The following is an 18,174-nucleotide window of genomic DNA, read 5'->3' on the forward strand; positions in this document are numbered from 1 at the left end:
AGGTCACTGCCCGATCTGCTTCATGTATGAGTGACGTCACAACCCAATCAGTACTCCAGCAGGATTTTCATCCTGCATGTATAAAAAAAGAAAGAAACTTGCAGTATTTTCATTTGAGGGGTACATTAGATGACCATAATGAGAATAATATGAGGACTTCCACTGGATATAAAATACTGATCTCTTGTGTTCACTCACTCGCCACCGCCTAGCACCACATGGCTAATTTCATATGCCGGCTGGATGTGTGCATAGTTAGCCATGCACCACAGCTACGGGTCAAAACAAGCCCTTAAATGAGTCCTCCTCCTCAAATCAGAGAACAAAAAAATAATAACAACAAAAGATTTATTTCTATTTACAAGAAGTTTATATCGTCTTGATAGACCAGAAACAGACATTCTAGCTGTGCCTGGAACTACAACTTCAAACAATACAATGAGCCAGTCTCACAACTCCTACTTTGTGGTGTGTATTTTTTTTGCGTTATCATTCCATCTGCGTGTTTTGCTGTTTGAGGCATGGTGGCACAGTTATTATTACTGCTGCTTCACAGCTCATATCATAATCTTTGGCGACAATAATCAATCCAGCATAGTTGCCAGACACTTTCCTAGACCTCAAGCACATGTAAAACACTAATGTACCATTAAAATCTATTCAAAACGAGTTCAGTTCCTCATTCCCCATTGACTTCAAAGCATTTTACGGAGTTTGACAAAGTTCCTGAACATTTCTGAGATTTCAATGAACTCACTGCAAAGCAAATTCTGCAGGGTTTTCTTATTGCTGTTCCTTATATATTTAGGCTTTGTGCCATTTAAATTGACATAGATATCACCAGCTGTAATCATGTTACATCTGTTGGTCCCAGTTATTTTCTTCTAAGCAATCTTGCCGTTTTCCGATGGAATTATAAAGGTTAATTTTAGAAAGGTAGATGAAGAAGGACTGGAGGATATCCTGAGCTTCAGTGAAAGCACTCCCGCCACTTCTGGTTGAAGCTCATAAATTTCTGCTAAGACATTTGTGAAAAATACTTAACTGAGGCGTATTTTTAAACTTTTGACACAAACAGGCCATTAATTTGGGTGTTAATTTGGTAAATACTAAAGGAGATAAGCCAAGATTTAGCCCACAATAGTACACTGAAAAGCTCAAAAGCGTAAACAGTGACATAGTCAAAAATATGGCAAATGCAGTAATTAACAATTGTATAAAGCTAGGATCTGAAGACTTACTGGTTATAAATTAAATTATCAACAAATTAAATTTACTCTACATTCTTCACAACAGACAAAAAAGAGCCTTTGCATAAATATATATTTATTCATAAAAATAACTGGATTGAGAACCGCTTCTTGTTGCTGTTAAAAGACGTAGAGTGTCCGGTGTCAAACATGAATCTCAACACATAACATAGCTGACAGTCCCGTGGTCACAGTAAATTAACACCAACTTCTAAATATATATATATTATATATACTGTCTGCCTCACAACCAGCTTACCACCCCTCAGACAAGAATCCCCACATATAAGGTCTGCTGTTTATCATGTTTAACCCTGGCCCATAAGCAGATGTAACCAATGCATACATTCCTTCACGCTTGACTATCATCTTCTGCTTCTCACCTAAGGATGCAATGCTATAAAATATTACAGTTCAAATCTGTCAATACTGTAAACCAAACAGGTGGACACATTTGGTAGTAAAAATTATAACATATCAAGCATTAATTTCTTTTCAGAAAAAAATAGCAGTACATAAATTGACTGACTTGAGATCCAAAAGTAGATATTATATACTATTGAACATACCACTCTAATCTTGAAAGTTTTATTATTTTCTTTTCCAGAAGTGTCAGCATTGTGTTGAGATGACACATATTTCACTTTGTTTCTCAGTGTGACCCCACAAAATTAATATAAGAAAAGATGTTAAACTGAAAGCCTAATAAACAGGCTGTTTGTTAAAGTAACTTGTTGCATGTGGTCCAGAACAGCCAAAAAAAAAAACTAGAAACTTTCAGAGAAATTCAGAAAGATTCCACTCAATGGTCCTTGAAATTAAAAAGTTCACGGTTACACTTCAGACAAGCCACCAAAACCGAACATACAGGAATAGAACAATGCAGACTGCACTGGCAGCTCCAATCTTGGCATACATGGATCGAGTGTTGAGGTATTTTGCATCTTGCCGATACTTCTTGGAAAGTGCAGAAAGGTTGCTGGCTTTGGAGTCCAATGCTAGAATATCAGAGAGGAACACAAATTATGTGAGCTTTTCAAAAGATACATATTCTAAACTATTATTCTCTTTAAAAAATGTTCAATGTCTGAAGAAAAGAGAAGTAATAAGATTTTATTCATAAGATTGCACGAGGCTTAGTAATATGCTAGTATCTCTCATACCTGACAGGGCCTCTCCTCTTTGTAAGACTTCCTCAATATTAGTTACCATAATCCGCTGGACATCTTGCAGCTCTGTATTAACAGATGTTAGGTGTCGTCGGGACCATGAATCTTGATAATTTTTTTTTAGCTTCTGAATGTAGGTGTCTATAAACAAAGCAAAGATTCAGTAGTGGAACAAACCTCTGCCTTGCAAAGAGACAGCTTCTAAACCAAAAGTACTTCTATGGAAGCATGTCACTAGGGGAAAGTGGAAGTTGCTTGGTACTTATTTACTTGCTAAAAACCGAGCCAATTCTACTACAAAGTGACAGTCTGAAATTACCAGCAAATAGCAAACAAACTTATAAGAGACATGTTTGACAATAAAAAATTTGCACAAACAGATAAAAACTTCTCTGACCTCAGATTAACTTTTCTGTTCTTGGTGAACTCAGAATACCCAGGAAACATTTAAATGTCTGCTTGGTAGAAAATGTTAACTTTCAACAAGGCTTAAACTAAAATCAACATAATTCAAATGAATCTCTAGATTGTGAATTTATTAATATTTTTTGAAACTAAAGATTGCCAAGAGAAAGAGGTTTTTCTTTAGCCTCAATACTGCCCTACAGTCCAGCACCTGTAGCTACTGGTCAGATGGCTGCACTTTTGAGAGCTATGATTGATTTGCTTGTTAAGCAAACCAATACTGTTCTATAAACAGACCTTAAGTCTTTAAAATATTAAAATTATAAAGAATCTGTCACAGAGTATTATTTCAGGTAGAGCTGCTGCTTAATCACATTTAATGCATGCAATTAACATTTAAAAAACTTCTGAGATTACAAATTTTTAACGGAATCCTAAAATGCAATAATTTAGTTTGGTCAATTTGACCGTGCTTCACGCTTAAAGAAAGAAACAGTGCCGAATCACTCCGAGTCTATTAATAGCACTTGTCCGTTTCCTGCATTACTTCTTAATAATGGTCTTCATCCATACACACCAGTAAAGACGCCACTCGTCTTTTGTAATATGGGATTATCCTGTATTGGAGCATAAAATACAGCATACAGTATTGAATCAGTAATGCTCACGATCTGACCCGTATCCTCATACACCTCATTTCATGTATACAATAGCTCTTCAAAGTGCAGACAATAACATGAAACAATTAAAATCAAAGCAGTTATGCAAGTGGAGTGGAGTTTCATTTTCGTGTCACGCTAACTTTGCAGATGGACAAGCACTGTGCACTGAGTGAGACTGTGTGTCAGCATCATCCTTGCCATTATGCTGCATTCATATATTGACGGAAAAACACACAAAAAAAAGTACTGTATTGCACAGTATAGCAGAACGTCCAGAACAACACAGTAAATGCAGTGATGTTTGCTAATGCAAGTTCATCCCTGAAGCATATGGTCAAAGTACTGTCTTAGTGTAAAACAGAATGTCAGCTGGTCAGTCCTGTCCCTGGCAACAAATATGTTTGCCACAAAGATTTTTCGGTCACCCATGCAGGGATATCTGACCTGAAACAGCATGTGTAGGTGCTACCTATTCAGAGCACCTAAAGAGCAGATGACACAGTGTGGAATCTCTCGATTCCTTATATCTCACTTACACTTCCCCCAGAGAAAACATGGCATGTTACCTAATGTGTTCAACATTATAACCTACATTTGCCTATATTATATTGTAACAATAAAACTAAGCAATAATCAGTGTAAATCGACCATGCTAATATTTCCATCCATTTGGGATGAAGGTTAAAATAGTTAGACTTGTTTTATAATTCATTAATGAGATATTGTAGGACAATGTGCAATTTAAAACATATGCAAAAGGAAATTTAGAAGTTTTTTTTCAGTCTACAGTAATCCCTCGGTATATCGCGCTTCGCCTTTCGCGGCTTCACTCCATCGCGGATTTTATATGTAAGCATATTTAAATATATATCGCGGATTTTTCGCTGCTTCGCGGGTTTCTGCGGACAATGGGTCTTTTAATTTCTGGTACATGCTTCTTCAGTTGGTTTGCCCAGTTGATTTCATACAAGGGACGCTATTGGCAGATGGCTGAGAAGCTACCCAACTTACTTTCTCTCTCTCTCTCTTGCGCTGACGTAGGGGGGTGTGAGCAGGGGGGCTGTTCGCACACCTAGACGATACGGACGCTCGTCTAAAAATGCTGAAAGATTATCTTCACGTTGCTATCTTTTGTGCAGCTGCAGCTGCTTCCTGAAACGACATGCTGAACGGTGCTTCGCATACTTAAAAGCACGAAGGGAACGTATTGATTTTTTTATCTGTCTCTCTCTCTGCTCCTGACGGAGGGGGTGTGAGCTGTGCCTTCAACAGCTTTGTGCCGGTGCTTCGCATACTTACAAGCCAAACAGCACTATTGATTTGTTTGCTCCTTTGAAGAGGAAGATATGTTTGCATTCTTTTAATTGTGAGACAGAACTGTCATCTCTGTCTTGTCATGGAGCACAGTTTAAACTTTTGAAAAAGAGACAAATGTTTGTTTGCAGTGTTTGAATAACGTTCCTGTCTCTCTACAACCTCCTGTGTTTCTGCGCAAATCTGTGACCCAAGCATGACAATATAAAAATAACCATATAAACATATGGTTTCTACTTCGCGGATTTTCTTATTTCGCGGGTGGCTCTGGAACGCAACCCCCGCGATGGAGGAGGGATTACTGTATCTTTTGCTTTTTAAAGGCCTAACTTATACACATTTTCAATCTAAGTAATGACTTCTCCTCTCTAGGTAACAGTGACGGAATTGATTTGTGTGTATCATGCAGTTAAGCACAACCTGAGCTGTAGCAGTGAAAACTGAACCATGATTTTATGTTTCTGTTTTATAATATCTAATTGTCCAAGTAATTGTTAGTGCTTTTGGTAAGTTGTCTTGCAACAGAGCACTCCAAACCACATGTATTAGTTTTCCCAAATTATCACAGCATCCCAAGGGATGTGGGGGTGGTGTTTGGTCACTGAGTTTTGGGTATTGTTTCTGTTACACAAAACTGTGAATTCAATAAACGAAGTGAAATAATTTAATAGGCAAATGAACATTGAAACTTTTTTTTATTATAAATGAATCACGGAGTTATTTCTGCTTTTTAGAAAAATATTAATGTGTTTGAAGGAAATCTGATAAATTGTGATTAATATGCAGGTAATTTTGATTAAAAATGATAATTGTACAATTTAATTTTTTAATCGCACAGCAGCCCTAGTTTCTGGTGAAGGTTTTGCTGAGTTAATGCTAGAGATCATTAAAATGGGCTTGGTATATGAGTGACTAGTATAGTTGTGTTGCTGAATCTCACAACAAGTGCAAAATTATACAAAACATACAAAAACACAAGTTCTGCAAAGTGAAACTCTTAAGCATGCAAGTGCAAGAAGCAAATGTATAAAGGCAGTCTTCTGCTGATGGACATTATCAAAGTTAGGCAATGGGAAAAATAATTGCTCACCAAACTCAATAAAGGCATATGGGCGAGACACTGAAGCAAGGCGTTTCCCATACAGTTCACTAAATTCAGTCTGCAACTCTTCCAGATATGAGAAGGCCATTCGCTTTGGGTAAGAGCCATCACACAATACCAGATAGCAAACCCCCTGAACAATCAGGAAACTACACACAAAGAGAAAATAAACAATATAGAGAAACATCATTAGTACAACTTTACAAAGATTTAATGTCAAATGACTGCATTATTCATTCTCCACTGGGACATTTATCCAGTATACGAACACAACAGCAAAGTGGTTAATTATCATTAACATTAACAAAATACAAATAAAACCTGACACACAGTATATCACTTGTTTGGAAAACGAGAACACTAACACACTATCATTATCAAGAAAAATAAATTCCACCAAATATAAAAATTGTGAAAATTTATACAAAAATCTTTCAAGAGTATTATGGCAAATAAAATGTCAAAAGACTTGTTAATGAACCATTACAGTCATGCATTTTTAGCACAAATCACCATCATAAACACAGTAAAAAAGTAAAAAGCAAATGGGTGTTATCCAGGCCAATTGAGTAAATAAGCACCAGATCAACTTAACAAGGCACCTCTACTGTACATACCGTGGCACATTAATGGATGAATGAATGATAAATATAAAAATATGTACTGTACTTAAAGACAACCACATTCTATGACAACAAATGACTGCAGTGCTGAAGGAGTGACAATTTTAAAATGTTAAATATATCCAATGTTAAATATATCCAATGGAATGTAAAGCATAGGATACAAATGGCAAAAAAATTCAATGACAGTAAAAGATCATATTTAAGTGGAAATTAAAAAAAATGCATAAAAGCACATCTTAAAAATATAGAAGTGTTTATTTTCATGCACTGGGCTATTCCCATGATAGGAAATTATTAACTACAAATCAATTTTATGCAATAACTTGCTTTCATAGTTAATGACATCTAAAATTCTTACTATATTACAGTTACACATTTTGTCATAATTTCAATAATATTTTAAGTAAATGAAGCCTTCTTAAGTTCTAGGGATAAAAGGGAATATATACTGATCAGTCACAACATTAAACCACTGACAGGTGAGTGAATAACATTGATTATCTTGTTACAATAGCACATGTCAAGGGGTGGGAGATAATAGGCAGCAAGGAAGCAGTCAATTCTTGACGGTGATCTATTGGTTAGCACCGACAAAAAGTGGTCACCCAAGGCTGATTGATGCATGTGGGGAGTGAAGACTTAGTCCATCTGGTCCGAACTCACAAGAGCTAATGTAGCACAAATTGTTGAAAAACTTAATGCTATTCATGAGATAAAGGTGTCGGAAGACACTGTGCATCATGGCTTGTTGTGTATAGGACTGCATAGCCACAGACTGGTCAGAGTGCCCATGCTCACTCCTGTCCTCCATCAAGAACACCTACAATAGGCATGTGAGCATCAGAAATGGACCATGAAGCAATGGGGGAAGGTGGCCTTGTCTGATGGATCATGTTTTCTTTTAGATCATGTAGATGTCCAGGTGTGTGAACATCCTTTACCTGGGGAGGAGATGGCAGCAGGATGCCCTATGGCAAGAAGGCAAACCAGCAGAGGCGGTGTAATGCTATGGGCAATGTTCAGCAGGGAAAACTTGTGTCCTTGTGGATGTTACTTTAACACATACCACTTAGACACCTTCATGGCAATGGTATTGCCCGATGGCACTGTTCTGTTTCAGCAGATACAAACTGTATTCTATAAAGCATATGCACCCTCCCTACAAACTGTTCAGGAATGGCTTGAAGAACATGAAAAATTGTTCAGATACATACTGTATTCTATAAGGCAAATGCACTCTCCCTACAAACTGTTCAGGAATGGTTTGAAGAACGTGCAAAACTGTTCAGGAATGGTTTGAGGAACATGAGAAAGAGTTTCATGTGTTGACTTGGCCTCCAAATTCCCCAGATCTGAATGCAATTGAGCATCTGTGGAATGTGCTGGAAAAACAAGTCTGATCTATGGAATCCCAACCTCACAACTTAAAAGAGTTAAAGAATCTGTTGCTATCATCTTGGTGGCAGATATCATGGAACACCTTCGGAGGTCTTGTGGACTCAATACTTCCAACGGGTCAGAGGTGTTTTGAGGGCACAACAGGGACCTACACAATATTAGGTAAAATGTTTTAATATTGTTTCTATATGTATACTTTAAGGTTTATTTCAACACTTAAAGTACTTAACACCATTAATTGGGCTGTGATATCAGTTTTAAGAAATTAAAACAGTTAATAGACTGATATAAAGAGATTTGCACTGGCTATAGGGTCAGGGCCAAGTCTTACACAAAATTACAGATTAGGGGGACTCCCCATGCTTACAAGGCCTTTTTTCCTATACGACACCTTCCACACATGACTCAGGCATTGGCTATTACGACTGGGTGACAAAATTAAATTCCTTTTGTGTATTTATTTCTTTGTCCCATGGAAGGCCATTTTTTCCATGCAAGTGCACTTTAGACTTGCATCCATCTATCCATTTTCAAAATCTGCTTTTCCTATCAGAAGTGGGCAAAGGTAGGAACTAATAATGTATCGGGTAAAAGGTTTATCTTGGGATACACTTGCGTATCACAGTATAATTTGGATATGCCAATCACCCCACCATACAAATCTTTGGAATTTGATGACACTGGGGTACCTAAATTTACACAGGACAAGAACATGCACACTCCACACAGACAGAGTCTGGATCAAGAATTAACCCAGGTCCCGAAGGCTGCATTGTGAATCAATGTGCTACTCTAAATTATATATAACAAAGAAAAATATTTTCAATGCATTATTCTATGAAAACATTTTACAAATCTAACCTAACTCTAAACAAAGCACTTTTTTTCATATTTCTTTACTTTGGGGAACTTGCATACAGGATGTTTCTAGTAAATTACATATTAATAAAAATAAATAACAGACAATCATGAATTACTACAAGAATGTTAAATTTGGTGGACTTTTTATTTTAATTACCTGGCTTTTCATTTTTATGTTTCTAAGTGCAGCCAATGTTAAAGGTGTTGCAATTTACTAGAATATACTTGCTACTGAAGATTTGCCTATCTGGAGCATTACTCTGACATCAAAAATAACTAGTGGGCATATACTGGGTGCCACAGCAACAAACTTTAGAAAAATGACTGTGGGTGACAGACGGACACCTAGGCATTTGAGAGCTTACTGGAACATCATGGGACCAGCTTCCAGGGAGCAGCGTGAGGGCGAGTTCTCATTCAGCTTTCTGAAAAGTTGTTTCGCTTGGCTCTGATACTCCTGAAGATTTCTACCTGTCTGGAGAAACATGGATATGATATTAACATTTAGCACTCTTTCTTTGATTCATCTATAGACTCAAAGAGAATCCAGAGGGAGGTGACACCATGCAAAAATTTGTATACCACATATTTGTTAAAAAAATTAAGAATTACTCTAAGCGTCTGTCAAAACAGTCAAATGTTAATCTCTCAGAAGCCCACTGCCTAATTCAGAAAGTTTGAAACAATTACTGTAGCAGAGAGTCTCAAAAGTGGTGCTACAGCTACTCTATAACATTTTGAGTTGACTGTTGAAATTCTTCTAAATAGAGTCACACTACTCCAAATGACCTTTGTTCCATTAACCAGAAAAAAATCAATTGCACAAAGACATACTAAATATTACATGTACTTACATGTATTTAAGATGATTAAAGGTAAATTAACACCAACTGAGAGGATTTTTATCAAGACTAGGGGGCTTTGCCCCCTGCTCGCTTCGCTTGCTAACACCCCTGCTTGCGCTATGCACCACAAACTTTGCATCTCTGCCACTCGCGTATGTGGATTTCACTTTCACCAAACAACAAAACTTTTAATTCTTGTGGATAGACCTCTTCATTGGGAAGAACCACTACTTTTCCCTGATAGCAACACAAATTAGACGATCTACAAGTCTCCGACTTAAAGTTTAAAGCCAAACAATATCTACATACTTCTGTCATATCACGTATGTCCATATATTCGATCTCTTTTCGCTTTTACCTTTTCGTCAATATCACACTGAATTTTGATTCCGTGGAATTACATTGTGACAAAGCAACGTATAACTGCCCGTGGGTGAATATTGTTTCTTTCTCTCAACACGAACTGTGTCTGAAAATAGCATTCACACAAATGAGAAATGATTGAACCATGTGTGTGGCTGTAAATGCTTTAGATGTGGGAAGGACTTTTCCAAATCTCTTTGCATAAAGTCGTCTCACGGGGCTTGAAATTTTCTCTTGTGGGATTTCACTTTCACCAAAAAAAAAATCTTTTAATTCTCGCAAATACACCTCTTCATTGGGAAGAAACACTACTTTTCTCTGATGGCAACATGAATTAGACGATCTACAGACTTAAAGTTTAAATCCAAACAATATATTCAATCTCTTCTTGCTGTTCCGTTATTTCACCAAGTAATAATTTCCGTCTTGTTTGTGCTAATGCGATCTTTACTATCATTTTTTGAGACTTTTGAATTTTCATACTTCCATTATCTCTAACCTGCTCTGCACGTGTATTGTGCCAGTGTTTTTGAACTCTTTACAGCGTTCTACTTTGTCATCTTATTTCCGGCCAGGGGCGTGGTTAAATCTCTTAGCACAAAATCTTGTCTCGTGGGACGTGAAAGTGTCTCTCTGAGAAAGTCACGACTCGTCTCTCTTCAAGATTTTTTAATTATAATAGAGAGATAAATTCCAAGTTAAACCATCCCTCCATACACCCATTTCTAAATCCACTTTATCGAATATGCCAGTAACTCGTTTAAATGAAAAAAAACGAAATTACGCATTAGCTGCCTCTGTAATTGAGCTTGACATGAAGGAGGTAATCAACAATCAAATTTAATTAATAGAGTTTTACACAAAGTGATGTTAAGTGCACACAACTGTGGTGGAACTCATATGGCACATTCAAATACAAAATAACACTAAAACATAATGAGAAAGTGTTGTCAAGTGATCAGTTTAACTTGTTGCTTTTTAAAGAAAACAATGAATCAGATACAAAAAACAAGCTGTTTCCTGTTAAGATCCCACGAATAAAATTACGTTTTCATTTTTTTTTTCCTTTCTGTCAGATGGCCTGGTAGTAAAGTGTTTACCACTGCGCCCTCATGATTCTAACATACAGGATTTCAGTCCTGTGCCTGGTCATTGTCCTTGCATGACTCGGCACAGGTTTTCCTCCACATATCACAGTTTTCTCATCTCTAAATTATCTGTTTTAGGGTAACTGTTACATCAAAACTGGCTCCATGTAGATGTACGTATGAGAAGACGCTCAATGGAGTGACACTTGGTCCTAGTCCAGAGGTTATTTCTGCTTTACATCTGATGCTTCCAGGTAAGTTTTTGGATTTCCTGTGACAATTAATTGGATTAAGCAGCTTTGAGAAAGTTCTGAAGTATTTCAACATGGCAGCCTGGGGCAGAATCGGATCATCTCAATTGTATTGTTAACTATTTATAATTTTCAAATTAGTGCATGGTCTAATTATGGAGCCCCAAACTTGGATCACTCCTTCCGCTGCTCAAGCTTAAATTGCTATCAAACAAGACCCCAGGCTTTACTTTTTTTTTTTTTTTTTTTTTTACTATCAATTGTCAGGATTATAAAATTATCCACTTCCTGCACATTCCATTCTGAACACTTTGTTCATTTATTGATTTATCTCATTGTCTTCAGTGCACAATTGCAGTGAGCTGTATCCCACAAACAGTCGATGAGAGGCTGGAAACAACCTAAGATGGGACTGCAGTCCATTTAAGGCCACGATTACACAAATACACACATGATTTGTATTTGCCAGCTAACTCAACATGCTCATGTACTGGATGTCGGAGAAATTCAAAGTATCCATAGTAAACCAAAACACTCATACTGGAGTCAGTAATGAAGACAGTGGTAAGATATTAATACACAGGTAGCAGAAGATGAATGGATACTCACTGTCCACCACTGGGCATACTCACTTATTAAAACTGCACCAGTACTCATCTAAAAATCACATGTCTGGAATGAGAATGAAAACCTGGGCAGATAGGCAAAACTTACAAGAAGCTGTGGAAAACATGCTTATATTAAGGAAGTGGAACAGCTGGCTATTTTGTGCAGAGATGGCAATCTATCCCTTACCACTGGTAAGACTAAAGAATTAATTATTGACTTCTAGAAGAAAAAAAAAACCTGACCCAACCACATCCCAATCTGAATCAATGGCTTCAACATATAGATTGTCAAGATTCCCAAGTTTCTTGGTTTGCACAACTGAGGACCACACATGGACTAAACATACCATATCCTTAAATAAAAGGGTCTAGTAAAGAATAAACTTTTTGAGGCAACTGAAGCAGGCAATCTTCCCTTCTCCTACTCTCACCACATTTTACAGAGACACCATCCACAGTGTTCTGACCAGCTAAATTACGGTCTTGTACGGCAACTGCAGCATGTCCGACCACAGGAGATTGCAGAGAATAGTGAGGTCAATAGAGAATATTTTTATGGTGTCTCTCCCTTCTCCAGAAAACATGTTTTGCACACTCCGTGTCCACATTGCCTGCTGCATTGTGTAGGACCCTACTCACCCATCTTATGAATTCTTTGTTCTTTTTGCCATCTGGAAAAAGATACTACAGCATCAAAGCCAGATCTGTCAGATTATGTGGTAACTTTTTCTATACAAGTTGTCAGACTCCTCAACACAATGTGGTCACCCATGACATTCCATCACACCTTAGCATCCTAAATCACAATCAGTCACTGCACTGATCTGTGGAACTTGCCTTTAAATGGGTCTCTGTGTAACCATGCAGTTAATTGATTTTGAATATTGCCTATTTAAACAATACGTTGCACGGTTTTGTCTTTTTGTGGACACTGTCTTATTTGTACTATGTGTACACTGTGAGCCCTAAACTAAATCATTTTTGTCTTTCTGCATACGGTTCGGATGTGAATAACGTCTGACTTCAGCGTGACACCTCTTTGTAACCAATACACTGAGGTAACCACTGTGGTAACTTGTTGACTACGGACCACTTCATAAGATTAAAATTTTATTCCTGCCATATGGAATGTGAAAAAATATTTTAGCTTTGACGTGTTATTTATAAAGACCCCCAAAAATGTCGTCCTTATCCTTCTCTAAAAGAGAGTGATAACCACCACAGGAACACATGATTTCATTTGAAAATTAAAAGCATGCAGTGAGAAAGGGATATGTACTTATGTGAAATTGTAATCTCATGTGAAGATTTACCTGCATTCCCATTTTACAAACTTACTAAAGCTTAATAAATTCTAGCAACGAATTAGCTCTTGTGGTAGCTCTTACAATACATTGAATAAAGGTCGGTTAAATAATGAAAGAAATGCTTGTATTTAATTATCAACAAAGCTCTTGTTTTCACCAGAGGCCCCTCTCCGTATCTGTCGCACTAGATTTTCCGCACCAGGCTTCCACGCTGGAAGGGTCTCACCAAATCCGCACCCCACCCCCTTCCAGTCCACGTCTAAGCTGGCAACACCATGTCGCTTTTTTCATTTTCCTAAGTAGTAACTTTACATTTTAATTCAGTTATTTGGAAAGTAAATGACACATTTAAACATGTTAAATAAACTTACAATTACTCTAGGAATTTACCTGTTCGCTCTCCTGCATTGAAGCGGCAAGAAGCAGTCCATCCTGGACGCGCGCAATCATGGTTAAAGTAATCATTTCTGTTAAATTATAGATTCACAAATACGATCTATAAAAATGTACAGTCGAAAAGAGTGCGTCTCGTCGATCAGCTAGCTCTGCTGCACATTTCTCAATCAGAACCCTCAGTGATCAGCAGTACTACTCGTCTTCTGTCAGTGACGTGGCTCAAACCAACTCAGCAAGCACTCACGTTTACACAAACTTCTCAGACCAGACGGGCCTGTCGGGGTCGAAGTTAGCTCAGGACTTCGGGAAATTTCGGAAAAGGGCGGAGAAAGCCGAGCACCAAAGGCCACTCCGCGGGGAGCTCGCTCATCACACGGGATATAGAGCGAGCCGCTCCTAGAGAAACACGCCTTTTCTTTCTGGTGAAGACGGACCTAAACTTGGGCTACTACCCCGCCCCTGCAGTTACACGTTTGACACCTGACCCGGAAGAGGCAACGGCTTTTTAATCACGTGAGACTAGCTGCTCTCAGGATTGATTTACGAAGTAGCGAACTGTGGAAGAGTAAGCGTGAGTGCGTGTCACTTGTAACTACAACACATAGGCAAAGTGTCATAACTGAGTGGACCAATGCCAACAAACAGCAGCACATTAAAATGTGGTTTTAAATTGTTTAATAAATGTAAACATTGAAATCAAAAATGTAATTCTGGAGAAGAAATCAAACTCTTATAAAACGAACTAGTATTGTATGTTCATATAAAAAATCTATTCAGTAACAAGCTAGACTTCCAGTTTGCACGGCACAGAACCTTCATCGTCCTACCCTTGCCCAAAATTATATCAATATAGGAAGCTCAAATATATACAGCACTTACTAAAAATTCATCAAGCACATCCACCTTTTTTATAATGTGCATCTTCTCTAGTTTGCTAGTGTGAGTGCCGTTTTTTTTCAAGAGTCTGTTTCTAGAAAAAAATTTGAAATTGTAATTTTTAAAAGTCATTAATATATAATAAACCTTCATCATCTTTTCCCAGCTTACATTATGTTTTCTTTGGTTTATTGTATAATCATCATGTTATGGCCATCACTTATCAGTTAGAGTCGGTCTTCACAAAAACTGAATAATATCTAGGTGAAAACACCCTTATACGTAGCTTCCTGAATGTATTATTAATAAAATAATGTTTTCAAATAGAATTAGTTTTTATGTAAGAATTCTTAGGTTCAGATATGGAAAGCAGGTATCTTGTCTAAAGGTTCATTCCTACTTGGCATCAATGTTGCCTAGGTATACCACATAGTTCTCCAATGGAAATAGACTGATCAAGAAATGCATGGACTTTTTTGAGAAAATCTGAGGCTGTTGCTAAGCTCCAATTGTCAAATCATGCCACTCCTCAAAATTGTAATGAATTACTTTTTGGTCATAAGTAATCTGTCAGCCATAAATGATGTGTGATTGTAAGGGTGCACATCATTGGGCCTATGACAGACCAAAAATCTAAATCCAAATTCAAAGTCAGAAACAACAAGGTACTACATTTATATGCCAAAAACACATTCTAACTCTGTTTTATCTCTGTAATCTTGGATGATCGTTTCTTAAGCAACATGACGGTGACCAAAATGGTCACACCTGCAATAAACAAAGTGAATGAAGATCTGAAATTTTCATAGGCTATTCCAGAACATTTGAACTTTTTTTGTGTGCTTCTTAATTTTGTTTCTCACTAAGCCACTACCATGTTCTGCTTTATGAGGAAAAGTTTCCAAAATCCCAGATATGATATATTTTCACCATAATCCCTCTCCACTTTGCTGGACAATAATATGGTGCTTTTACCACCAAGCTTCATGACTGGGAAATGTATATGTTCTGTGCTGTAAGCACAGAACTTAGTACTGGAGACAAAAGGATAACTTTTGATCTTTTTATAACCAATATTAACAGCCTCAACTTGTACGTCACTCTGAATAATTATATCCTGCCTTAACTTTTAAGTCACTTAAAATAAACATATTCTGTAACTAAGTGGCGGCACGGTGGCGCAGTGGGTAGCGCTGCTGCCTCGCAGTTGGGAGACCTGGGGACCCGGGTTCGCTTCCCGGGTCCTCCCTGCGTGGAGTTTGCATGTTCTCCCCGTGTCTGCGTGGGTTTCCCCCGGGCGCTCCGGTTTCCTCCCACAGTCCAAAGACATGCTGGTTAGGTGGATTGGTGATTCTACATTGGCCCTAGTGTGTGCTTGGTGTGTGGGTGTGTTTGTGTGTGTCCTGCGGTGGGTTGGCACCCTGCCCGGGATTGGTTCCTGCCTTGTGCCCTGTGTTGGCTGGGATTGGCTCCAGCAGACCCCCGTGACCCTGTGTTCGGATTCAGCGGGTTGGAAAATGGATGGATGGATGGATGTAACTAAGTGACATCAGATATATATCACATATCTGATTGGGCTCTTTATGTTTCAAAACTGTATGGCTAAACAGTTATGAAGTTAAAGCAACATTTGTTAGAACATTGATTCCAAGCTAAAAATGTAAAATAAGCAGGTCTAAGCCTTTGTAAATATAACAGTATGGTAGATGTTGATTGTGGCTGAATAATTTTCTCTAAAGAATATGAAATAACCCTTTAGCCTAACTAATTTATATCATTAACTTGGAGGTAATAGTGCATGCAGCACATTAAAAGCAAGCTTGAAATTTGATTTATCTCCTACTTAGGATATTACCCTGGTGTTATAATAATTATGAAAAATGTAGGTTGCCTAAACTTACCACAAACAAAGCCTGTCACTCAACAACAGTTCCTAAGCAAGTCTTGGAAACAGAAGATTTGTTCATAGGCATGCAAACAAATAGATATCAGTTGTCTGAGTAATAAAGCATAGAGAATTTAAGAGCATGAAATTATTACTTAATTAGTGATGTTTTCAGATGGCATGCATATATTTCTGGGAATGCGTTCATCTGAAAATGTTAGCTTTACTGAAACTGTTAACTCCTTTTTGCTAACTATCCATGACAGAAATATCCAAACAAAAAAAGTAAAGCATTACAGATAAGATACACTTAGCTTGTTTGTTTAATGCAAGTTTGTGTTCCCAAGAAACAAACAGGAGGTAAAAGGCCATGGAGCAGCATAGTCTTGTGATGAGGTCACTGATTTTCAACTGTATACTCTTCACAGGAGTAGGATGCTTTTCTCCTCAGGCCTCACCAGCAAGTTCTCCTGTCTGTCTTTTGGAAAGTTTGAATTTGTCCAAGTGGTGCCCATTTTATTATACATATAAAATCATAATAAGGTTCTGTGGCCAATATATACAAAATAAGTGGAATAAACTATTTCAGTCTCACTCACCTTCTTCATGGTGATGTACAGTACTAGCTGATTAAGGTGTCATTCTTTAATGTCAGACCAACCTATTTTGTCCTAAAATTGTTCATATGATCCATCTGGAGAAACCTACAGTCAATTTAGTTTCACCCACAGCCACTTTTGACCAGCAAGCCACTAGAAAGTCAGCTGTGAGATAAACTGTTGAGATTGTTCTGCTCAACACACAAGTCTCATACGGATGATGAAGAACCACGTCTATGGTTATCAGGTATATGCAAGACTGGAAAAGTGTTGATGCTGAAGGTACTGTAATCCATAAAAACTGATAACGTTGTCCCTAGGAATGATTCATGAAACACTAATCAAGTCATGCTGTGACCTGTCCAATACTAGCCAACTCCCTCAACACAGATATGAGTAACCCACCAACAATGCCTTTCCCATCTTAGGAAATCTTTTTGACTTTTAAATTGTTCTTCTAGAAGGACAGCACTATACTATCTATCTTATGGTCAAGCTTGATGAATGCTTTTAGACAGAGCTTTATGAAGTTGCAGATTGTTTTCTTCCTAACTGAACTCTCAACCAAAAATAAATAAATAAATGGCACAAAAACAATATTTGGTGTTGATTTTGAACAATGGATGAAAAAGTCATCTGACACATCAGGAGCCTTGGAATCCTCAAATGGAAAGATTCTGTCATCAGTTGGATGGCAGGTATGTGGGTGCATAGTTGGCCAAGGTCTCTAGGACTGTCACTGTGTCTGAATTTGTCTTTGATTTTCTCTGTTACAATTGACTGTGGACCTCCCAGAGGTTTATTTTCTCCAAGGATGCTGCTGACTGGAGTTTTTATTTTTCTCTCCTCCGTTGTCAACTTGGAATGGTTCAACAATGAATTAATTGACATATATTGTTAGTTTACATTTAGGTTAATCAGTTTCAAACAACTGTGTGTAAACAGTTCTGTGTCTTTATGTATTCTAATTTTATTTGAAAAATGTATACTTGCATTTTACCTGCAAACTTCTCACAAAGCTCTGCACCTGCACTCCGTAAGTAGTGCTATACAAAAATAAACTGAATTGAATTGAATTAGTTCAAAAGACAGATTGCAGCATTCCTTTTGGGAAACCATCTTTGCTGCTCTTGACTCTGGAAAAATATTTACTCAAAGCTTTTGTGCCT

The 18,174-nt window shown here is 37.6% G+C and overlaps 1 protein-coding gene across 1 annotated transcript; it reads right to left on the reverse strand.

Annotated features, from left to right (window-relative positions):
- Window positions 1-1,306: 1,306 nt before the first annotated feature.
- Window positions 1,307-14,041, reverse strand: LOC114651656 (vesicle-trafficking protein SEC22b-like). Its single transcript, XM_028801495.2, has 5 exons — window positions 13,640-14,041; window positions 9,153-9,262; window positions 5,891-6,051; window positions 2,414-2,560; window positions 1,307-2,248 (listed from the first exon to the last, which is right to left on the reverse strand). The coding sequence occupies exons 1-5, from the start codon at window positions 13,712-13,714 to the stop codon at window positions 2,091-2,093; spliced, it is 651 nt and encodes a 216-aa protein (XP_028657328.1). The 5' UTR covers window positions 13,715-14,041; the 3' UTR covers window positions 1,307-2,090.
- Window positions 14,042-18,174: the final 4,133 nt, after the last annotated feature.

This window comes from Erpetoichthys calabaricus, chromosome 1, assembly GCF_900747795.2.
Source record: "Erpetoichthys calabaricus chromosome 1, fErpCal1.3, whole genome shotgun sequence".
Taxonomy (NCBI): Eukaryota; Metazoa; Chordata; class Cladistia; order Polypteriformes; family Polypteridae; genus Erpetoichthys; species Erpetoichthys calabaricus.